Below are 22,765 nucleotides of genomic sequence, written 5' to 3' on the forward strand. Positions count from 1 at the left end.
CACCATAAGTGTAAAAGTGAATTCTGTAATAATGACATCTATATTTGAGGGAGGATGCTGAGCTTTTCCTGGTTATACTGTCTTCAAAAATTCAACTAGAGATCCTGAAGAGGTTGCCAGCAACCTCAAAGTAGTGACAATTTAGAGTTAGGAGTGCTGGCACACACCTTTAATTACAGGGCTCTGGAGACAGATGCAGGTAGAGCTCTGTGAGCTGGAGGCCAACCTGGTCTAAATTTTGAGTTCCAGGCCAACAAAGGGTACATAGTGAGACCCTGTCTCAAAAACCAAATGAAACAGAACAAAAAATTCCAAACAAATGCCAATTTAAAAGTTTAGGGACAAAAAAGAGTTTGGGGATGAGTACCCCAAAGTGTGGCACTCCCTACAAGTAGCATATTTTCTAACTATCTTTGGGTGTCTTTCACTTTAAATACCATAAAACTAATCTTGCCATTTCTCTACAAATGCTCAGACTATCTAGGAGATCAGTATTAGTACAGGACACTGGTACCCTAAAGTATATAGTATAGTGCTCATAAAAATGCAGCTTAATTTATTTTTATTAAAATATTTTGGGATTATATCTTTTGCCAAATGTTCAAAGTACTAGTATGAATCTAAAAATAAAGCTAAAAGCACCTAAGATTGTTGTTCTGATGTACAAAGTTTCCACAAGTAAAAAGTAACTTTTATGTAAATTTCCACACTGTACACTTAAGATCAATGCCATGATACTGCTGCAACCACAATTGTTACCAAATTATCAGTTTTAAAATAAGGACTTTTAATTATGACTTTTTCTTTAGCTCACCCAGCTCTTTAAATTTGGCACTTGCATCCATCAGAACGTATCGAATATTCTGAACTGCCCAAGCATACAGCTTGCCAAAAGTCACTTCCAGCAGCATCCGATTAAAAGGTGGGATCAAATCGACATCCTTTAAACAGTCTGTAAGTGGTTCCCTTTCAAACAAAGAAGCAGAATTTGACTTGGGACATTGCCAGACTTTTAACTCAAAAGAACGGTAGTATATTGCCAAGATTCCCATACTTGAGAAAAATTTTATAAAGCTTTACCCTATATCAATTCCTTCAGGAATAAGTCTTTGCCATCCACAAAACATAGCATATTGCACAGAAGGAAGTAAGAAACTTTTGGCTGCCAGTTTCAGAATTGTATCTATCCCTTCCAGACGAACCTCTGCTCTCTCCAACTGCAAAACAGCAATGTTTACAGTCAGTGCTCTATCTGACTCAATGCACGGAATTGTGTCCCAGAAAGGCTTACCTGTTTCAGTAGGCACTTTCTCATTTTCTCCACATCTACCGGCTCTTCCTTAAGGGCAAATTCAACAATTGTACTGAGAAGAGCAGACTGTGGGTAAAGGCCCTGCACATTCTGCTTTAACCATTTGTATTTATGAACTCCTGTAACTGTATTCAACAGTGGTTGCCATTTATCCTAACAAAAAAGAACAACGTGCACCATTAGTTTAACCTGTTAACATGTACTCTAAAAGTTCTTTGAATATAAACAATTAATACCAACAGTTTTGATGTTCATTTTGCCATCAGTAGGAATAGGACCCAGAACTTTGCAACACAAGCTACAAAAGCAACCTGTCAGGCTGGGCATTGGTGACGCACACTGTTAATCCCAGCACTCAAGAGGCAGAGGCAGGAGGATCTCTGTGAGTTCGAAACCAGCCTGGTCTGCAAGAGCTGGTTCCAGGACAGCCTCCAAAGCCACAGAGAAACCCTGTCTCAAAAAAAAACAGAAAGGAAGGAAGGAAGGAAGGAAGGAAGGACAGACGGAAGGAAGGACAGACGGAAGGAAGGAAGGCAGGAAGGCAGGAAGGAAGGCAGGAAGGAAGGAAGGAAGGAAGGAAGGAAGGAAGGAAAGGAAGGAAGGAAGGAAGGAAGGAAGGAAGGAAGGAAGGAAGGAAGGAAGGACAGACGGAAGGAAGGAAGGAAGGAAGGAAGGAAGGAAGGAAGGAAGGAAGGAAGGAAGGGAAAAGAAAAGCACCATGTCACTGATCTTTTAAATTGAGTAACAGATTGCTTTTAAAAATATTAGTAGTCTCAGGGGCCAATAGTTCCTCAAATAAGAAATGAATGAATGCTATATTTTAAAAAAAGCTGCAATATAGAGTCAAAAACAAACAAAACAAAACAAATAACACTGTCAGCCAAGTTTATTAAGCAGCATGGGGCAATGCTTCTAGAAGCAACACACCACACTCACTAGCCTGCAGGTGCTCAGGACAACAGTAGGGCACCAGAGATTCCCTTGCTTTGTGCAGGGTTTCTATCACTCAATCTAAGAATCATAGAAAATACTTCACCTTGGGAGACTTCATGGAAATGGGTCTTTTGTCTACATTTATAGGACTGTGAGGCAAAACACAAGCTTCTTCTAAATCACTCTCTTCATTTCCAATTTTTTCTTCACCATCCGTAGATTCTGGCTTCTTAGGAACTATATTTTAAAACATAAAAATCATTTATATAATTTTTAATTAAGAAATACTTTAATGTTCAAGAAAGTATGGGTTGGTTATTTTTGTCACCTTGACACAAGCTAGAGTTATCTGAGAAGAGGGAACCACAACTGAGGCATTTTGCCTCCCTGAAGCCGGCCTTGGGCAAGCCTGTGGGGCATTCTCTTAATTAGTGATTGATGTGGGAAATCCCAGCCCATACCATCTCTAGGCAGGTAGTCCGAGGGTCTGTAAAAAAGCAGGCTGAGCAAATCATGAGAAGCAGCACTCTTCTGTGGCCTGTTTCAGTTCCTATCCCCAGACTCCTGCCTGGAGTTCCAGCCCTGACTTCCCTCAGTGAGGGAATTGTAAAATGAAACTAACCCTTTCCTCCCCAACTTTCTTATAGTCACTGTTTTATCACAGCAACAGACAGACAAAGAAGGATGGCCATTTTCTTCAAAAAAAAGGCACAGAATGACACTGTCAACTGTAATGCTCAAATGACAAAAGTAAAACTATCACAATGAGTATCCCATGACATCTAGAAACAACACTCTAGCATACCATGTTAGGTACAGGAGTGAAACACTATTACAGAGAGAAGCCCTGAAGAACTGGGGACCTGAGATCAGCAAGCAAAGAGCAAAGGTGAGAACTGGGCCACAGTGGCACATGCTTCTAGCACCAGCACTTGGGAGGCAAAGGCAGGTGAATCCCTGAGTTTGAGGCCACCCTGGTCTACAGACTGAGTTCCAGGACAGTCAAAGCTACACAGAGAAACACTGACCCAAAAACCAAAACCAAACCAAACTAAAAACCCAAACACCAGCCCCCTTAAAAAGAAAAAAAGATCAAGAGTAAGTAATTAAGTCTTTGAAGCCATTCAGTTCTTTGTGAATACTTGACAAAGAGTTGTTACAAATGACATTAGTATCAGCAGGTAGAGGCAGGCTGGAACTGGTGCTACTCAGCAGAAAAGGGGTGTGCTTCTGCCAAGCCTGACAACCAGAGCTTCATCCCTGGAACCGACATGGTGATAGGAAGGAGCATACTCTCGCAAGCTGTCCTCTGACTTGTGTGTGCCCACATGCACATGTGTATGCAAACACATACAAGTATTTTTAAATTACAATTTTATTTATAAAAGTTCCAATTTATATTTCATGAAATTTCATGTGTCAAAATAGTGCCCTTTTTTCTGATTTCTACTTACAATTTAAAATTGTAAAAAGTCAAGCTTAGTACATAAACTACACAAAGACAGCAACAGGCCACATTTAGTTACAGTCCCTGCTTATCCTTGCTGATCTCCTGCATGAGTTTTACATCAGTGTATAAATTAAGAGCATGCCTCTTCTGCTAGCCTCTTTAGTTAGGAACACTTCTAATGAATTTGCAGAGTGCTGTGGTATTTCTTCCCTACTTAGTTTCTTTAAGGTTTTTGACCTAATTCTGTTCAACATAAAATATAAAGAAAAACGACAGTACACCTAGATAAAGCCCTGTCTCAAAAAGAGTGTTTTCCACAGGTGGTGGTACCATACACTTTAATCCCAGTACTCAGGACGAAGAGGCAGGTGAATTTCTGAGGCCAGCCTGGTCTACAGAGCAATTTCTGAGACAGCCAGGGCTACACAGAAAAATTGTCTCAGGGGGGAAAAAATGTGTTTTCATATCCCTGAATTCTAGGGCCATGTAACCACAGTTTAGCTGGATAGGTGATATCAGATAGGGGATGATGTAATTTTGCTCTGGGGAGTTGGAATTTTAGTGACTGCGGTGTCAATCACCCAAGTCCTACCCACCTACTGATCTGAGAGTCATCAATAGAAACTTTGGACACCAAAGAAAGGTGTCCTTGACAGACACTAGCACTAGAAGAACTAAGTGGCTCTCAGCTTTCTCCCATACCCTTTTTAATACTCTTCTGTACACTTTTGCAGTGATAAACTGTAACTGTGAGCACAAGAGCATACTATCAAGTCTGTCAATGTGCTGGGTACACACAGCTCAACACCAGTGTCATTAGTCATTTCTACAGGTTAATTTCTTTTTTAAAGGGATAAAAAGGAAAAGGGAAGGAGGGGGGAAGGAAAGGGAGAATGGAGATAGGGAAGAGAAAGCAGAAAGGAAGAAAAGTGGAGAGGTTAGTAGGAGGGACGGTAGGTAGAAAGGAAGAGAGAAGGGAAAGGAGAAAGAAAACAAATGGAACAGGGAGAGGAAGGGAGAGGACGGAAAAGGGAAAGGAAACCAGCTTCAAACATCACATTGTAAATCTAGACACCCACAACAAGGAACACAGGATCCAGAGAAAATGAAGTGACTGAGTTTTGAGACAGGCCTGAGATCTGGCTATAATCTAACTTTCCATGGTGTCAGTACCTGTACTCAACTGTGGTCCAAAAATATTTGTATTTGTCTTGAGTCTTTGAGGAACAAATGACTATATCCAGGTAAGCTCAACATATTTAACTATTATAATGATTCTGCTTTATTTGCAGTTCATCTCATACTGAGCCCTATTTGTTGTGCAGTTTTGAGGACCCACTGAAGGTCTTAGAGTATATCACCCAAAGACAGGAGACTATTTTACTCAATACTTTAAGACAACAACAAAATATTTTCTCACAAAAATGGCAAGATCAAATCATAAGATGAAACGTTCCAATATAGATCATTATCAGGAAGATATTATAAAGTTTTTAAAGCTCTTTTCTTATCAAGTTACTAAAATAATCAGGACTTCTGCATTCAATCACAAATACACATAAATACTATGACAATACATAGGAATGACACAGGCAAGGACTAGTATCAAAGTCACAGACTCAGCCAAAGGCACCATAACAAAATATTCTGACTTTTTACATTATTACCTCTCTTTTTCCTTCTTTCTCGGATGATCTTCTGAGCTATCCTCCTCCAACGGGGTAATGAGCCTAACAGCTTAAACTTTGACATTATAGAGAGGTCACTACAAACAGCAGGCCTCAATTCATTGAAGAGAAATCTCAAACGTTCAATAACAGGAGCACAAACCTCCTTGTAGGAACGGCCCTGTTCTTGATGAGTCTGCAAAGGTAAACAAGGAAATTGATTTAACAACAAATACTTCGGCACCTGTCTACACAGCACAGAAAAAGATTAAAATCCATTCACCTTAATGAGTGAGCATTTCGCTTGGTAGACAACTCTGCAAACATCCACCACAGATTTAGGCAATGTTCTGTGCTTTACTTGCTCAATACCAAGTGTACCTACATGAACTAAAGATAATGCCACATGACCTGTAAAAGACAGTTTTGGAAAGGAAGGCAGGAATTAATATATATTGCATGCTATTTGAAGGGTCTACAATGTATTTAAAACACATGGATACTGATTCTGTACCTAAATCTTCATGTTTTAGGAGGCAGCATAATAGTAAACGGCCAACCTCTTCCACAGGATGCTCAGGAGGAAACGTGATGGGGGTGGTCAAATGGCACTGTCTACAGTACCTTTCAATTTGACAAAGAAAGTCCTGCAAGAAGAACGGTCAAAGGTAAGCCCCAAAGTCACCAATAAATCGTCACAAACTCCAACATGCCATAGCATCTACCCAACTTTTTGCTACAGGTGGTCTGTATCTCACATGTATGGAAACAGAACCAAGTATCACCTCAAAACCAAATCTCCAAATAACAAGCAAAGCTGTGTTGTGTTTGAAGAGTACAGAATGCTGAGTCAGAAGTATCAAACTCACCTTCACATTATGGTCCTGGATGTTATTGTCAGCGATGGCTTGCAGGAATGCCTGAGAATGATCACCCAGGGCCCATCTGTGAGAACACAGTCGGGACTTGCTGATGGGTGTGCCCCCAGGAGAGCTACAGTGGTCCTCATCTTTCTCTTCATTGTAACTATAATGAATCTGACTGGTCTGTAGACCCCCAGAGAAAATTGATGACTGCAGCCACTCTAGAAAAAGTGAAATTGAAGAAAAGAGGAACTGAAGTAAACTCTTCAAAATAATCACACACACTCAAAACAAAACCTGAACTGAATACTCAGTTTCAAAAGGGAAATTCAGCATCATTCTTACTAACATACTTAACTCTCCATACTTGCTATGTGACTGAAAGTAACACTTTCTGACTACCCAATACCTTAATATGGGGTGAGGATTAGTTTGACTGTCAACTTGACACAATGTAGAATCACTTGAGATTCTCTATAAGGGACTGTGTAGATCAGAGGTGTTGTGGAATATTACTTTAACTAGGCTGTGTTACATTTGTTTATGCAAGAGAATATTGCTTTAATTGTGTAAAGGTGTGTTACTTTTGTTTATGCTACATTTGTTTAATTATGTAAAGATGTGTTGCATTTATTTCATCTTACCTGCTTAAGGCACCTGACTAGTCTAATAAAGAGCTGAATGGCCAATACCTAAGCAGGAGAAAGGATAGACAGGGCTGGCAGGCAGAAAGAATAAATAGGCGGAGAAATCTAGACTTGGGAGAGAAATGAGAGAAGATGGAGGAGGAGAGAATGGGGAAGACACCGGGGCAAGAAGCCAGGCAGCAGCCAGCTAACTAGAAATGAGAAGCAGTGAAATAAGACGCACAGAAGTAAGAAAAGTGAAAAGCCCCAAGGCAAAAGGTCGGTTAAGAGAAACAGGTTAATTAAAGTTTAATGAGCTAGCCAGAAATGAGCCTAAGCCAGGCCAAGCATTCAAAACGAGTAATAAGTCTGTGTCATGATTTGGGGGCTGGCTAGTGGCCCAAAAGAACAAGCCTGGTACACAGATGCATCTCCTGACCTGAGAAGACCTAAGCTCACTGAGTAGCACCATTCTGAGGATTTGGGTCCTGGACTGTATAAAGGAGACAGTGAAGTAGTAAGCATACACGTATTAATTTTCTCTCTGCTTTTGACTGTGCAAGTTCCTATCTTGACTTTCCCACAATGATGGACTGTAACCTGCAATTGTAAGCCAAAGAAATCCTTTCTCCCCTTAAAGCTGTTGTGTGTCAAGGAGTTTTATCAGAGTGACAAGAACAGAACTAAAATGCATAACACCGGAACCCAGTGCAGGCTTCACAAGTACTGGTTTGGAGACAGTTGGAATGTGTCCCAAAGTATTCTTACATCAGAAGCTTGATCCCCAATATTTCGATGTTAGGATGTGAAGAAATCTGTAAGATGTGAGGCCCAGTAGGAGGTCCTCAGAGGTAGGTCACTGTGGCTGTGCCCATGGAAGAAATAGATATAGTGCGTACAGGATCGTGATTAGTTCTAGAGAGAACAATTACTACAAAAGCCTGAACTCCACTCTTAAATCACATTCTGGCTTTCTGTACACCACATAATCTCATCCACCATGGGTAATGTAGTCAAATGGGCCTGCTGGTTATGCTATTTGATTTTGGTAACAAAAATTAGCACACCACCTCAATACTCCGATACACATATTCACATGGGAAAATAGTGAATGCTCCTTATACATCTAAGCACTCAACTCCAGTAGTAATAGGAAAGACAGCAGAGGCATATCAAGGACATAAAGGTGGAAGATCAGCATTATACTAAAGGAAGAGGAAGTGACAGCTGAGCATTCTGAGTTCTACAATAAGACAAAGATGAATGCTGAGCATGCAGACAAGAAAACAGCATTTCCTGAAAGGTTTCTATAAAGAACATCTTCAATATAAACTGTTCACAAAACTTAAGAAACAAGACAATATTTTAACAAACAACCCACAATCGTTAAAAAGAAAGCAATGGACTGGAAAGGAGAGCTGTGTTCTGTATTTGAGACACAGGACCAGGCAGGTCTAACAGATATATACCTTCTGTTGTGGCAATAGAAGTACTAATTATGGCTGCTTATGCCTCACTGGAGGAAACCCCACTAGAAAATTACTGGTATGCACATCACTACAGGTTTTCATTGAGGACTTTGGGATATACTCAGTGTTCCCATCGGGTACTTAGATTTGAAGCACTCGGGAACTTTCAAAGATAGGTACATCAATTCTTCTAAAACACAGAGCTGATTTCATCCTAATCACTTTGCTCTATGGAAAACACAAGCAAGCACCTTTTATCCCTCAAAGACAAGCTTCTGATCCGGCACTGAATCAGGGTGCACAGTGCCTTCCTTTCCCTCAACCCATCCCCAACCCTTCCACTTCCAGCCCCACTTTGCTGATATATGTGAAACTCATCCTCCACTAGTAATGACAAGTCTCAAGGAGGAATACATATAGTAGTCTACTTCACAGGCAGCTTAGCAGGGTTGGAGGCCATCATGTCTTTTCCAGACATTCACTCTAACAAGCAGCTAAAGGTCCCTGACCTCTTCAACAGTGTCTTTCCCATTATGTGCTTCTATCCAGTGAGGCACCATAAATCTAGTTAACAAAAAATAAAATTGCTCTTACTGGCACATTCAACCTCCACAGGAGACAATGGTGTGCTCATTGCTAAATAGGAAGCATGTAATCCAAGAAGCAGGCCCAGGTTTCTCTCTGTGTCAATCAGAGGTGAAGACAGACTTCCTAGATCTGGTATGGTAACAACTTCTTGGTCAGGCTGAAAAAATTATAGTTGACAAAACAAACTTAATTAAAAGTATAACACCAAAAAGACCAGCTGTTTGTGTGTGTAAGATCTACTGCCATAATGAGGACAAGAAGGTGCTAAGGGCACTTGTTACTACATCCTGTAATGAGTTTACATTAGAGCAAACAATTAACAGCATATAACACTAGAGAGCAGACAGGAGAAAATAAATAACAGCAGCTCTACAGCATAAAAAAAGAGAAGCATCATTGAGTGACTAAACTAGGATACTACTCCCTTGAAGAATCAGATAGATAGTTCAAAATGGCCGTGCATGTGCTTCAGGGAAGTACAATGACTCACTGAATGTACAGAAACAGTGAGATCAATGAGAACAGTGAACACACAGCAGTATCATTACACAACAGTGAGCTGTGGCCACACATGGTCAGGAAGTCAGTAATTCTGGGTAAAAAAAAAAAAAAAAAATCAAAAGTACTATACAAATAAACTTTCCAGTCACCCAGACAATGCATGAACTTCATTTTCCCTTTCATAAAATGACTTAAGCCTCATTTATGGCATTTGCTGACTTTTGTTACCTCCTGATGTCTGGAACGTCAATCCAAATATATAAACTCTAATGTTCACAAATTTGCAACAAAGACACACTTCTTTGTTGTACTTTTTCCAGGACAGTAAGCCATTCTAAATTCCTATGTAAGTTGACAAATGTAAGGCCAAATTTTAAAGTCTTTTTTGGTGGAACATTTCTCTACTTCTGACATAACTTTTCAAGATTTACATATAATAAATCTTAACATACATAGCATTAACTTTTATTTACCAAAGACATTCTGTAAACCAACATAATCATTCTATATTCAAATATTAGTATAACAAGGTAAAAAATCATCCCATAACAGATACATACAGAGGGAGCCTTCCCTCACAATCCTACATATCACTAAAAGCAGGCACACAGCCTCACCTCCAAATATTGGCCAACACAGAATGCATGCATAGATTCCTGTGTGTCTTCAAACTGCAAAGCCGCTTCCAAAGCTACCACTGGATCTTCACCTGCAAACTGAGCTAAAATGAAAAGGAAAACAGAATGAGTTCAAGGCAATTTGTTCAGATAGCTCTAGGAGACACACAACAGACAGGAAGTGAGTCTGATTAACTCCAAAGTGTGAGTTTCTGGCATGGAAGAATCTGCCATTCTCACAGGCTTGACTGGGCCAAATCAGAACTTAGAACAAGTTCTAAAAGGTACTAGAAAATAAAAATGCCAGCCTGTCGACAAAGCAAATTCCAGAACAGCCAGAGCTTTTACACAGGGAAACCCTGTCTAAACAAAACAAAACAAAACAAAACAAAACAAAAAACAAAAAACATATGTTGAAGGCTGGGCATGGTGACACTAACCTTTGACCCCAGCATTCCCCAGGCAGATCTCTACATTCAAGGCCAGACTGGCAGCCTGGTCTACAGATCTCAAGACAGCCACAACAGAGAAACCTTGTCTCTCAAAACAATAAAACAAAACAAAACAAAAACAACAAAAGCATGATAGTGGGAAATTCTTCAACTTGAGCCTAAATTTGTTGTGAAGACAAAGCCATAATAAAATGTAAGAATTCATTCATAAGCTGAGAATTCTACTTAAAATAACACATACAATTTTTAACTATGGAATAAAACATGAGGCCTTACCAAGAATACTATTTCCTGTTAATGACTGAGTTTGGAAGTCCTTTATATCATACACTTTTCCATCAATTACAGTCCAGAAACCGCCATCTTTATTGTGGTTCTCCAAATCAGCTTTGCGGATCAATGTCACTTCTTCATTATTTCTACAGTTCTGACCAGTGAAAAATGACTCTGTAGAAACAGAAACCAAACATCAGTCAACAGATCAATACAAGCTATGGTTCTAAGTGCTGAATGTAATACAATAAAACTTTTACAACATAATATGGAAGAAAATTTGAGCAGGTAAAGGATGGTAGTTTGAATGTAACTAGCCCCCATAATCTCATAGGGAGTGGCAACACTAGGAGGTGTGACTTTACTGGAGTGTATATGGCCTTGTTGGAAGAAGTGTGTCACTGTGAGGGCAGGCTTTGAGGTTTCCTATGTTCAGGACACCACCCAATGTCTCAGACCATTTCCTGTTGCCTGATAGATATAGGACTCCTCCAGTACCATGTCTGCCTGCATATCACCATGCTCCCCAACATGATGATAATGGAAAGAACCTCTGAAACTGTAAACCACCACCTCAATTAAATGTTTGCCTTCATAAGAGTTGCCATAGTCATGGTGTCTCTTCACAACAATAAAAATCCTAAGACAGAAAGGGTTTGTTTGGTTTTTTTTTACATGTTTATGGTATGTGGTATGCATATGTATACTCACATGTGTGTAAGCACACATGTATAGGTGTGAATATACCCATGTGTGAGTAGGTGGGAGGAAGCCAGAAGTGGATGCATGTTTGCTTCTTAGAGCACACTCCACCAAATTTATTATTTATTGAGGAGTCTGGAGCTTGCTGATTTGGCTATTTTAACTAGCCAGATTACCCAGAGGTTCCCATATCCATCTCCAAGAAGTTGGGATTACACCCACTAGGCTTTCTTTAGTTTTTTAGTTTTGTTTTTGAGACAGGGTCCACTATCACTATATATCCCTGTCTAGCCTGGAACTAAATATGCAAATCGAGCTGGCCTGGAACCCAGGATAGAATACTGGGATTAGAGGCACTCACCATCACACCTGGCTACCACTGGGCTTTTATCTGGCAACAGTTACTGGGAGGAACATTATATATGCATTTAGGAAGCTTATAAAATAATAGATTTCCATATGGCTTTTTAAAACATGCTTGGTGTTGTTACACATGACATGGTTCAGTGGATAAAGGCAATTGTCACACAAGTCACATACAGACCTGAGTTCAATTCCCAGAACCCACATGAACTTAGAAAGAGATAATTGACTCTACAAAGTTGTCCTTTGACTGCCACGCTCATGCTATGGCACACATACACCACATCTACTCAATATCAAAATAAATTCACACACACAAACAATAGTGAATATATTTTTTAAAAAACAGTATTAAGAAAAAAGATTTAAAATAAGTACAATATTGTTCAAATTCAATGCCCTTAATCAAATTTAGCAGAAAAAACAAAATGAGCGACACTAAGTTCACTCTGTAAAAACAGATAACTGGGACTGAAATAAGTATTAACTGCATTGAAAAATAAATTTTCTGAAAATGTAAAAACTTGATTTGGCATAGTAGGCAATTTTCTGATTTAAGCTTGTGGTATTAAGGTGAGTATGTAAAAGGGAAAGGGGGAAAATCCCAGCCAACAAGAGCTTTCATGGAAGCTGATCCACAACTCTGACTAATTCCAAACCCAAGAAACCAGAATCAAAACAAGCACAGTGGCTTAGCCTAGGCTTCAAAATTTCCATAGCTCAAAACCTAGAGCAGTCAAAGCTTTGTTTATAGTATGTTTTGCTAGATACTATAGACAGTGACCACAAAGACAAACTCAACACAGTGCAGAATTCCCTGTTTACTGATGTCAACAGCATGAGAGACTTCATGAAGTCAGCCCTATCAACTCAACTGTCTCCTAGCTGCACTACAGTAGCATCTAGAAATAACACCCAGGGTAGGGCTTTTGAAAACTTTCTAAACTTCAGAATTTAACAATTAAAAGAAAAACCTCTCTCTTAAATGCAACCTGTCTCTTCTTATTTGGATTGTATTCTACCCCACTTATATGGCCATCAGTGAAAATGGCAGTAGTTAGCCTTTTTCAAGGTGTCTTTCAATCAGGAAGGAAGACTGGGTTATAGTAGAAGGAAAGAAAACTTTCTTCAGTGAATGCGGTTTAGGTTAAGATGGCATACCCATTATTCCAGGCCAGGCCAACTCTTCATGATCATCCCGCTCCTTTCCTGGTGCCAAGTGGTTAAAACGATCCAGGTGCTCCAGGAGACCTCCAAGCAGAGGAATAGCTCCGGCCTCTTGCATGAGACTAGCATTTTTACTGAGCAGAAGCACTATAGAGACCACTAACTCTGGAAGGAGTACACCTACATTTAGACAAAAACAGTCAGTAAGATTTTTAGAGTGTGGGCTGGGGCTGCAGGCCTGCCTAGCATGTATAGGTCCTGAATTCAAAGATACAAAAACTAGAATTTATAACCTTGCTTTATATTTAAGTTCTAAGTCACAAAATAAGGATGTTTGTCCATTAGCATATTTCTTCTATTTTGTGAGGGAGTGTTTTTGAAACAGGGTTTCTCTTCGTAGTCCTGGCTGTCCTGAAACTCCCTTTGTAGACCAGGCTGACCTCAAATTCACAGAGATTCACCAAGTCTCTGCCTCCTGAGTGCTGGCATTAAAGGTGAGCTACACTGCCTGGCCATAAGCAGTAGAGCTGTAAGATTGAATTCTCTAGTAACTAAAATATTTTTCAAAACACAGATCTACTTTACAGGTATGAGATTTACTTAAAAATCCTTGGCAATATTCTTCTCTCAGAAAATGAGCCATAAAAAATAATGCTCTAATAATCTCACAAAATTAACACAAGATTCTGAAAGCAGCAATTAATTTTTATGTAGTCAAAATGAAATTAAATACTAGCCATTCATCTCATTACATTTCCGTTTGTATTATAAGATTGCATTACCAGCTTACTTAACAAAAAGAGAGAAGGAGAGAGGGAAAAAGACAAGGGGATTAGAAAATGAAGAGTGAACACAGAAAGTTTTATCTGTGTTCCTTTATCTGCAAAGTATACATCATAACTTTCACCAGTCTCCTACAATAACAATTAACACATGCCCAGTCAAAGTACAAGAAAGGTCAAAAAATTAATTAAGTAGGTAGGTAAGTAAATTAAGGACAGGTACCTGTGAAGTCCCCTTCCATCACGCAGGCGACCTCTGCAAAGTGCTGCCAGCTGGTAGAAGCAATGCTAGCTGCCACAGGTAATATATCTCCAATGTGTGTGCATAGAAGGGCTGTATACTTTTTCAGCAAAGAACCAACACCCATTAGCTCAGGACCTTAAAGGAGATTTATAAAATTGCATTTTCACTACTAAAAATTTACTCTGATAACCAAATTGTTCTACTATCCCACTCCCAAGAAGAGATCATTTAGCTATTTTCCCAAACAAGAACTTATTTACCCTCAGCCTTTGGCTCTTTTTTGTATCATGTAACTAAAGGGATAATGAATTTGATTACGTGCCTGATAATCTTAAGAATTTAAATGTTTAGACAACTAAGTAAAATAATAGTGCCTTCACTACTGGAGATATGGTTCAGAGTAATTGTCATTCTTGCAACTTACAACCATGCATAACTCCAATTCCAGGAAATCTGATGCCCTCTTCTAACCTCTGTGAGCACCAAGTTTACATGTGCTGCACACACATACATGCAGGCATAAGATTCATATACACAAGATGAATTTTTATAAAGAAATCCTTAAAAAGTTATTAACATAAATACATACATTCCAAAAGGTAGATTAAAAATGTAGCTTCCAAAATTGGTACACTTAATATAGTATGAGAACTACATCTGGATATACAGAATGGGCAGATTAAAACAAAACAAAATTGAAAAACTCCAATTGTATAAGACACTTTCATGTTTTTAAAAAACTTACTGGAAACATCTGAGATCTGACCAGTATTTTCTCCTGGATAAAGTTTACTGATGAGCAAGCGCTGAAAACGCAGTAACAGATCCAATGAAGCAGATCTCTCACAACTATGGTGCTCAAAGTCCAGAGACGATGAAATACGTCGAGCAACATCTTTCAGTCTGGCCACAGTCTGAGAAGCAATGTTTCTAAGTAAGGGAGAAGAGAGTGAAAAACTTAAAAAGCAAAGGAAAGAATATAACATGAACCAGTTATAAGACGCACAGACCATACCTAAGTTACCCACCCCAAATGTGCGAGGCAGAGCTGCAGCAAGCACACCTTCATCCCAAAATGAGCAGATGCCAAAGATCTAATAAAGTCCTTGCTTTACGAATTTGCTCCTACAGAACATCAAACAATGACATAAAAAGCAGATCTTAGCCAGGCGTTGGTGGCACACGCCTTTAATCCCAGCACTCGGGAGGCAGAGGCTGGTGGATCTCTGTGAGTTCGAGGCCAGCCTGGTCTCCATAGCGAGTGCCAGGACAGGCTCCAAAGCTACACAGAGAAACCCTGTTTCGGAAAACCAAAAAAAAATTTTAAAAAAGCAGATCTTGCTCAAAAAGAAAAAGTACTTTAAAAAAAAAATTGAAAGCAAAAAACTATTCTATTATTTCCTGCAGAGCTGTAATTCAAATGTCAATGTCATCTGTTCTAAAAGTCAAGATGCACTGTATCACTACACTCACTGCCTGTGCAAGACTGCTTTCAGCATCCGCTCAAGGATGGCACATGGGGAACCTCTGAGCAGAGAACACAGGAGGGAATACTAAAGTGAGAGTATAAACTGCCCCTGGTTAGAATAACAGATGCCCAAACACTGCAGCAAGGAGCAGCAGCTGCAGTCCTAACCATGCACTGTGACTTGATCCTGCAGCATGGGAAGGAAAGAAGTCATGAGCTTCTGCCTTGACTATAAAGTAGTGGAGGTTCCAGTTCTACAACCAAATACAAAGGAACAAATATAGAAATAACAAGGGTTAGGAGTAAAGAGAGTAATCAAAACCATACTGTTGGAACTAGATTCTGCAACAAGAGCTCACTGAATTTTGGGAGGGAGAAAGGGGAGGATATTATCTACATAAGCAAGGAGTAACTGAGATCAGCATGAAATCTGTTTAGATGGGACAGGGAACACCAGATGGGATACATGCCAAGTAACCACAGTCCCTGTCCCAAGTAAGCCAGGACTGATCTCTGGTATGGAAAATAGAAATGAAGGAATAGGTTAATGAAGGGAAACAGAAAGACAAGAGCCAAACTCAGGCCTGGTTCCAGGGCTGCCAATAAATCAGATCTACCCCAGCAGCCCTGGGCAGGAATGTATATAAGCTATCAACACCTGCCATGGTCCACAAAAGACCAGCTTGGGAACTTCTGCACATCAGAAAAGATCAAGGGTACACTTTAGGCTCCATCTCTGTTTTAAAATAATAATGTTTTTATTTATTCTTTGAGAACTTCATACACTATGTCTTGGGGGCTTTACCTCTTAATTCCTACAGTGATAACAGATTGATAAGAAAAATTACTGATAGCTTCTATCCTGTAGTTAGTACCACAAAACTCTGAGCAATATGAAGATGGGACAGTAAGAATTAAAAAAAAAAAAAAAAAAAAAAAAAAAAAAAAAAAGCATGGCTGGGGCTCCTACAGTAATTTAACTTACACTGAAAGATTTCCCCAGGCGTATGGTACCTCACACTGATCACACATTATAATAAGCACATAGTAGAGTCCCACCTGACCTCCCCTTTCAAACTCACTAGCTGACAACTATCCCTGACAGCACTGCAACAGAAGAAATGAGTCTAGAATCTGGCACTTAAGATACATCTTGGTAGGTGAGATTGGCAAGATGGTTACCAGCACTCATAGGTGATCTGGGCCTATGGCCGCCATGTGCACCTGCATTCACGTGCACATACCCACACATCAGCACACACATAAGTACATAATTTAAAATAATAAAAATAAATCTTTTAAAAAGTGATACATCTTATAGAGCAAATGGAATTAAAAAAAAAAAAAACCAAAAAAAAAAAAAAACCTTTAACTGGGGGCTGGAGAGATGGCTCAACAGCTAAGAGCTCTGACTGCTCTTCTAGAGGACCTAGGTTCAATTCCCAGCTCATTGGCATGGCAGCTCATAACTGTCTATAACTCCAGGTGCAGGAAATCTGGCATCCTCACACATATATACAGGCAAAACATCAATGCACATAAAATTAAAGTTTAAAAAAATTTAAACATATTTCCTTATTATGAAATTCAGATCTATAATCAGAATATATAATAGGCTTCATTAATTACAAACCATCAGAATTCTTTCCTTTTCACATGTACATAATATTCTGTAGCAACTTTCCAGCATAATCACTCTGAAACCTGTTCCTGACTATTTTTGGCAAGGATCAATTTCATGAACCCCCATTTTCTAAGGAATAAATGACAGGAAATGTTTCAAAGTTCTCTTACATTTTTAGACTATTTGTAAAAATTGAACTAACTGCCGGGCGGTGGTGGCGCACACCTTTAGTCCCAGCACTTGGGAAGCAGAGGCAGGTGGATCTCTGTGAGTTTGAGACCAGTGTGGTCTACAAGAGCTAGTTCCAGCACAGCCTCCAAAGCCACAGAGAAATCCTGTCTGGGGGGGGGGGGGAATATTGAACTAACTAAGTCAACATAAATATATTCTGATTATTTGAAGAATAAAATGTCTGTTCATACAAAAAAGGCACATTATATAAGCTTATCTTAACAGCCTAGATTACAGGTGTTCTAATGATGAAATGGCTGTGGATTCCAGGACTGATTTCCAAAGATTCTGTGAGGCAATAAATAGGTACAACTCCATGGCATAAATGTGCCATCTGGGAACACACCTGCCATAGGGATAAAAATTACACTCACTAAAGAGGAAGAAACCCTGTGAGGATGGCATAGAGCAAGAGAAACAGCACCCATCTGTAATTTTTTAGTCACAGGAATAAAAGCAAAAATAAACACACAAAATTTACTAGGTTGACCCCATGCTATAGTTCTGAGAAGCAGACCCCAAAAGCCCAGACAGCAAAAGCTTGGTCCTCAGCTGGGAGGCGGTAGAAGTTTGAGGTAGTGGGACCCAGAAGGAAGAACTCTGTCACCTCAAAGGGGATGTTGGGTGTCCTGGCCTTCCTATGTTTGTGTGCTCCCAAGCCACCATGAGATGAGCAGCTTTGCTGTACCACACACTCCTACCATGATGTACCACAGGCCCATAGGCAACAGAAACAACCTACCATGGAATTAAACCTACACAGTCAAGAGCCAAAATAAATCCTTTCTCACAGTAAACAAAGCTAATCATTCAAATACTTTTTACCATATCAGTACAAAGCCAGTATAGAATAAAAACTACTGGTGTGTGTGTGTGTGTGTTTATTCTTTGATGCTGGAGGCTCAAACTATCATGAATGCTGGGAAAGCACTTTATCACTGAGTCCACCCCCAGCTCTACAGCCCTTTTTACTGGTTTTTAATAGCTAAAGCTTTTAAAAGCAGTGTTTACTAAAATTGATAATAACAACTAAATCTTAAAACTTTAAAACTTAATCACCAAAAATACACCACTAATCTATTGAAGAGAACACAAGTAGGCAAAGTTGCTGCCACTACCCAGTCTCCTGCTGTGTCAGCAACTGCCTGGGCCAGTCCTCTAGAGCTCTACTTTCTTTATGAGTATAAAATACAATCTAGGAAAACAAAACAAAACAAAACAAAAAAATGCAATCTAAGAAGCCAGGCTGTGGTGGCACACATCTATAATCCTAGCACTCAGAAGGCAAAAGCTGGAGGTTCTCTGTGAGTTTGAATCCAGCATGGTGTACAAAGCAAGTCCCAGGACAGCCAGAGCTGTTATACAGAGAAACCCTGCCTCGAAGAAAGAATACAATTGAGGGATGTTAGGAAAAAGAAGCGAGAGATTCGGAAGTTCAGGGCCACAATTCACTACAGAGCAATTCAAGACCAAGCTGGTTATATGAGACTGACTCATTGCCTCTCTCAAAAGCATAATAAACAAAGCCTAAACTCACAGAGAGCACAAAATTAAGAATGTGGCCATTTATTTCATTCTCTAATAAATCTTTTTCCCAAGTCACACTAACTTTCGCTTTTTGAATTATGACTTTGGCCCTTCCCAAAGTGAACTTCTGATGACAGTTTGAATTCACTTTATTCTTACTAACTCTGAAAATGGCTTTCCAAAGAGCCACTCACTATTCTTTTAAGTTTTCAAGTTAAAAGTTGTCTTATAAGTAACATATATATATTATTTTAAATATATGTAAAACTATGATAGACAGAATCTTATAATAATACAATGAGGTTTTAAAAAGTAAACTTGCCATAATTGCTGTAATTTGCATTTTCCTGCTTATTAATGGACATAAGAGTATTATTTTGGCTGGGTGGTGATGGATGATGGAGAATACCTTTTTAATCCCAGCACTCAGGAAGCAGAGGCAGGTGGATCTCTGTGCGTTCAAGGCCAGCCTGGTCTACAAAGTGAATTCCAGGACAGCCAGAGAAACCCTGTGTAATGGGGGGGAGGGGGGGTATTGTTTCCCAACACCCCAGCTGTTCTGTAAGTCTTACAAAGCTTTTCAATTCTTCATAGCCTCTCTTCTTACCCATGCTTCAGAACCTTCATTTCACTCTAAAGTCTACCCTCAGTAATATTCACAGTGAGTCTTCAACAGCTAAACACATTCTTGACACTCCAGTGTTCGATTTCACAAAATGAGTATTTAAAACAGAACTGGTTACAAAAATAACAGAGCTAATGCTGTTTACCTAAGAAGCTGCTGTATGAGTTGAACTAGAGGCAAACACTGTTTGCCAGATGACTCATAGATCCCAGTATTAATTAGGTCTTTATCCAGAGGAGTCCTACTTCTATGAAATGTTGAGGCACTGGCTTCTTGTTCATCAATTTCTTTTTCCTTCTGTGCTTCTTTTTTGGCTTCTATATCCTATAATTCATAAAACACATATTGGTGAGCAGTGACCTCTTCAGCAACACAGCAGTCCTAGCTTCAGATACTGACACACACAACTGAAACCTGCCTGCATATCCAGTCAGAAACCCCACCTCTTCCTTACTATGGCTTTAAATATATTATTCTCCTGAGGAGCTGATGAGATCACCTGTTGATCACCCTGACTCTTCAGTCATTGTAAAGTGACTGAAATATTTCATCCTTTCTGTTTGTTTTTGTTTTGTTTTAATGTGTATGAGAGTTTTGCCTGCATGTGTGCCTAGTGACAGCAGAGGCCAGAAGATAGCATCAGATGTGCTAGAACTTGAGTTAAATGACTGAGCCATCATGTGAGTGCTGGGAATCAAGCTGAGGTCCCAGCCAGTACTCTTCCCAGTCATCTCTCCAACCCCAAATCACTGAACCTTTGCTACCAGTTCTAACAAATAATGAGTGTGAGCTGACTTATATAGTCTGTTTATTTTTAAGGTCAGGAAAAAGCTGCAGCTCTCACAGAACTGGTACAAAGGTAAGGAACAGAGCCCCTCTGGGAAAATGTAAGCAGATACGCATCCTAGAACTCAGCAATTGCCACCCCAAAGCATTTAGTTACAGGGGAAACACGTTCTCAAAAGATTAGCACTCCTCTCTCACCTGCTTCTAATGATCACGGTAGACTTAAAACCAGAAACAACCAAACATCCTTCAACAGGCAACTAAGTAAACAGTGTTACAACCATTCAATGGAATGCTTTTCAATAATTAAAAACCATGAATTAATTATCAATAATAAAAACAGAAGTAGTAACACAGTGATATGGATGAATACAAAAACCATCAAATGAGGTAAAAGAAGGGGTACCAGTACCTACTATCTAATTCCACTTATACCGCATTCAAATCTAGAGGCAGAGTAGCAAGAATGCAAAGGGACAGAAGGATCTTCTGGTTAAAGAAGTAAACTATGTGATGGGAGTACGTATCAAATTCACTGAAGAAGATACTTAGGATGGGACCATGTTATTACAAATAACACATCAATCACTTTTAAATTAGTAAAACCAAAGAGTTTTAAATTTTAAAAAATTGTATGTTACTAAAAGTTTTGAATTTTGGTTTCTTCAATGGTTATGGTCATGATTTCTACATATGTAAGAGTATACAGTTTTCAATCTCAAATCTACACTCAGTAAAATCACTCATCAGCTCCTATGCCCTCATAGGGTCATACCTGGATTTCTGCAGTAATGGCTGCATTTAAAGCTGACTCTAATCCTCCATCTGCCATCAAGCTGCCAACTAAAAGATCAATCATGAATCGACGACCTGGGCTTATGTTCACTTCATTGCCTGAAACTGAACAAAGGTTTTGTTTTTGTTTAGTCTGTTGTTTGATTTTGCCAATTTTAGTAAGTGCAGTCTCCTCCCTATAAGTCTCAAACCCTGGGACAAATGGCTGAGGTACCTACTTAATATATAAAAGAGGGTCTGGCTGCCAGATTCTCTCAGAATCCTTCAGCCCCTACCTGTTACAGGGCACTCCTGGCTGGCATACCCCACCCCCTACTCTGGACTCTCCAGCCCAGATGGCTGCGCTGGGCTGTCCTTCCCTACATAATCCAACCATTTTGGTTAGCACCTCTTTTGTAACTTTGCCCTCTTGGCTGCTGCACCTGGTTCCCCTTGCTCCCTTCTCCTTGCCCCTTCCCATCTCCTCACATAACTCAAGAGTCATGACCACTTTGGACTCTCCCAGACGAATCTGCCTTTGGCTATGCTCTCCCACATATCTACAATAAATCTTCTCCTCCACCATACCCACGACCAATCAAGTCCTTTTTTCACCTTTTTATTTCTTTTTTTCATTCATCCCCCACATTCCTATCTGTGCCCAATTCTGCACCTAACCAAAGCTCACCTGTGCAGGGTAAGAGTGCTGAGAGTGCCCTGGCCCTCTCCTCAGCTGTAGGCAACAGCACTGACCAGCCACTCTGCAGCACAGCCTGGGCAGCTGACTGCACAGTGCTCAGCACCCCTGCACTGCTGGCCAGGGTCACCACAGTCTGCTTCAAGCTGTTCAGGAGCACACTGCCCAGACCTAAACCAAGGAATTCCGGGTCAACCTGGTGACTAATGGCAGCATGCAACTATAAAAAGGAAAAAAAAATTATTTAGAACACCCAAAAGCAAATGTATTTTTTCTAAACTCTAATAAAAGACTGAATAAAACTTGATTTGAAATGTTATATATATAAACAAAATAAACTCTCAGTGAAAGCAGAATATCCCTTATCCAAAATGTTTAGGTGTTTCATATTTTGGAATAATTTCACATATATGAGGTACCTTAAGGGACTCATGTATTACAAAAAAATTCATTTATGCTTCATATACACCTAATACACACAGATTGAACCTAATTTTATACATCATTTTAAATGTTTTTGTATATGAAATAGTTAGCATACACTGAATTTTCCACTTATAAATTCCACTTATAAATAGTTAGCATACACTGAATTTTCCACTTATAAAATTCCACTGAATTTTCCCCTTCTGCATTCTGGGCCCTGCCCTAAGTAATAGTCATACTTTTTGGTTTGTATACACAGAAGCTCCAGTTGCATTGGGGCTGGGGAAATGTACTTGAATCAGGATCTTATAAACAACGTTAACACTGAAAAATTTTTAAACTGGGACCATTTCAAATTTTAGATTTTCAGATTAGGAAAGTTGAGCCTTATATAAATTTTTTTAATTACATTAAAAATTTTAACCACATACCTGGGAAATCTCATCGTAAAATAACCCAGCCACTAAAGACTAGGCTCACAACCAAACACCATTTCATACCCAACTCTGAATATGTAACTGCAAAGTGCAATATCAGTACAAGGACTAAATAACATAGAAACAGCAACCAGCAATGCAACCCCCAACAGAGAAATCCT

At 39.5% G+C, this 22,765-nt stretch overlaps 1 protein-coding gene across 4 annotated transcripts in view; it reads right to left on the reverse strand.

Moving 5' to 3' along the window:
• Nucleotides 1–22,765, reverse strand: part of Herc2 (HECT and RLD domain containing E3 ubiquitin protein ligase 2) — a 175,960-nt gene that overhangs the window by 98,975 nt on the left and 54,220 nt on the right. For all 4 annotated transcript variants that reach the window (XM_027404742.2, XM_035442481.1, XM_027404741.2 and 1 more), the window contains 17 exons: nt 21,733–21,961; nt 21,046–21,170; nt 19,630–19,808; nt 14,755–14,939; nt 13,989–14,144; nt 12,978–13,163; nt 10,755–10,925; nt 10,027–10,130; nt 8,915–9,065; nt 6,232–6,446; nt 5,877–6,009; nt 5,646–5,773; nt 5,363–5,558; nt 2,349–2,482; nt 1,292–1,465; nt 1,081–1,217; nt 815–966 (listed from right to left, as the gene is read on the reverse strand). In XM_027404742.2, the coding sequence (XP_027260543.1) occupies nt 815–966; nt 1,081–1,217; nt 1,292–1,465; nt 2,349–2,482; nt 5,363–5,558; nt 5,646–5,773; nt 5,877–6,009; nt 6,232–6,446; nt 8,915–9,065; nt 10,027–10,130; nt 10,755–10,925; nt 12,978–13,163; nt 13,989–14,144; nt 14,755–14,939; nt 19,630–19,808; nt 21,046–21,170; nt 21,733–21,961 (2,755 nt within the window). The remainder of the gene's footprint in view (nt 1–814; nt 967–1,080; nt 1,218–1,291; nt 1,466–2,348; nt 2,483–5,362; nt 5,559–5,645; nt 5,774–5,876; nt 6,010–6,231; nt 6,447–8,914; nt 9,066–10,026; nt 10,131–10,754; nt 10,926–12,977; nt 13,164–13,988; nt 14,145–14,754; nt 14,940–19,629; nt 19,809–21,045; nt 21,171–21,732; nt 21,962–22,765) is intronic.

This window comes from Cricetulus griseus, chromosome 3 (genome assembly GCF_003668045.3).
Source record: "Cricetulus griseus strain 17A/GY chromosome 3, alternate assembly CriGri-PICRH-1.0, whole genome shotgun sequence".
Classification (NCBI taxonomy): Eukaryota; Metazoa; Chordata; class Mammalia; order Rodentia; family Cricetidae; genus Cricetulus; species Cricetulus griseus.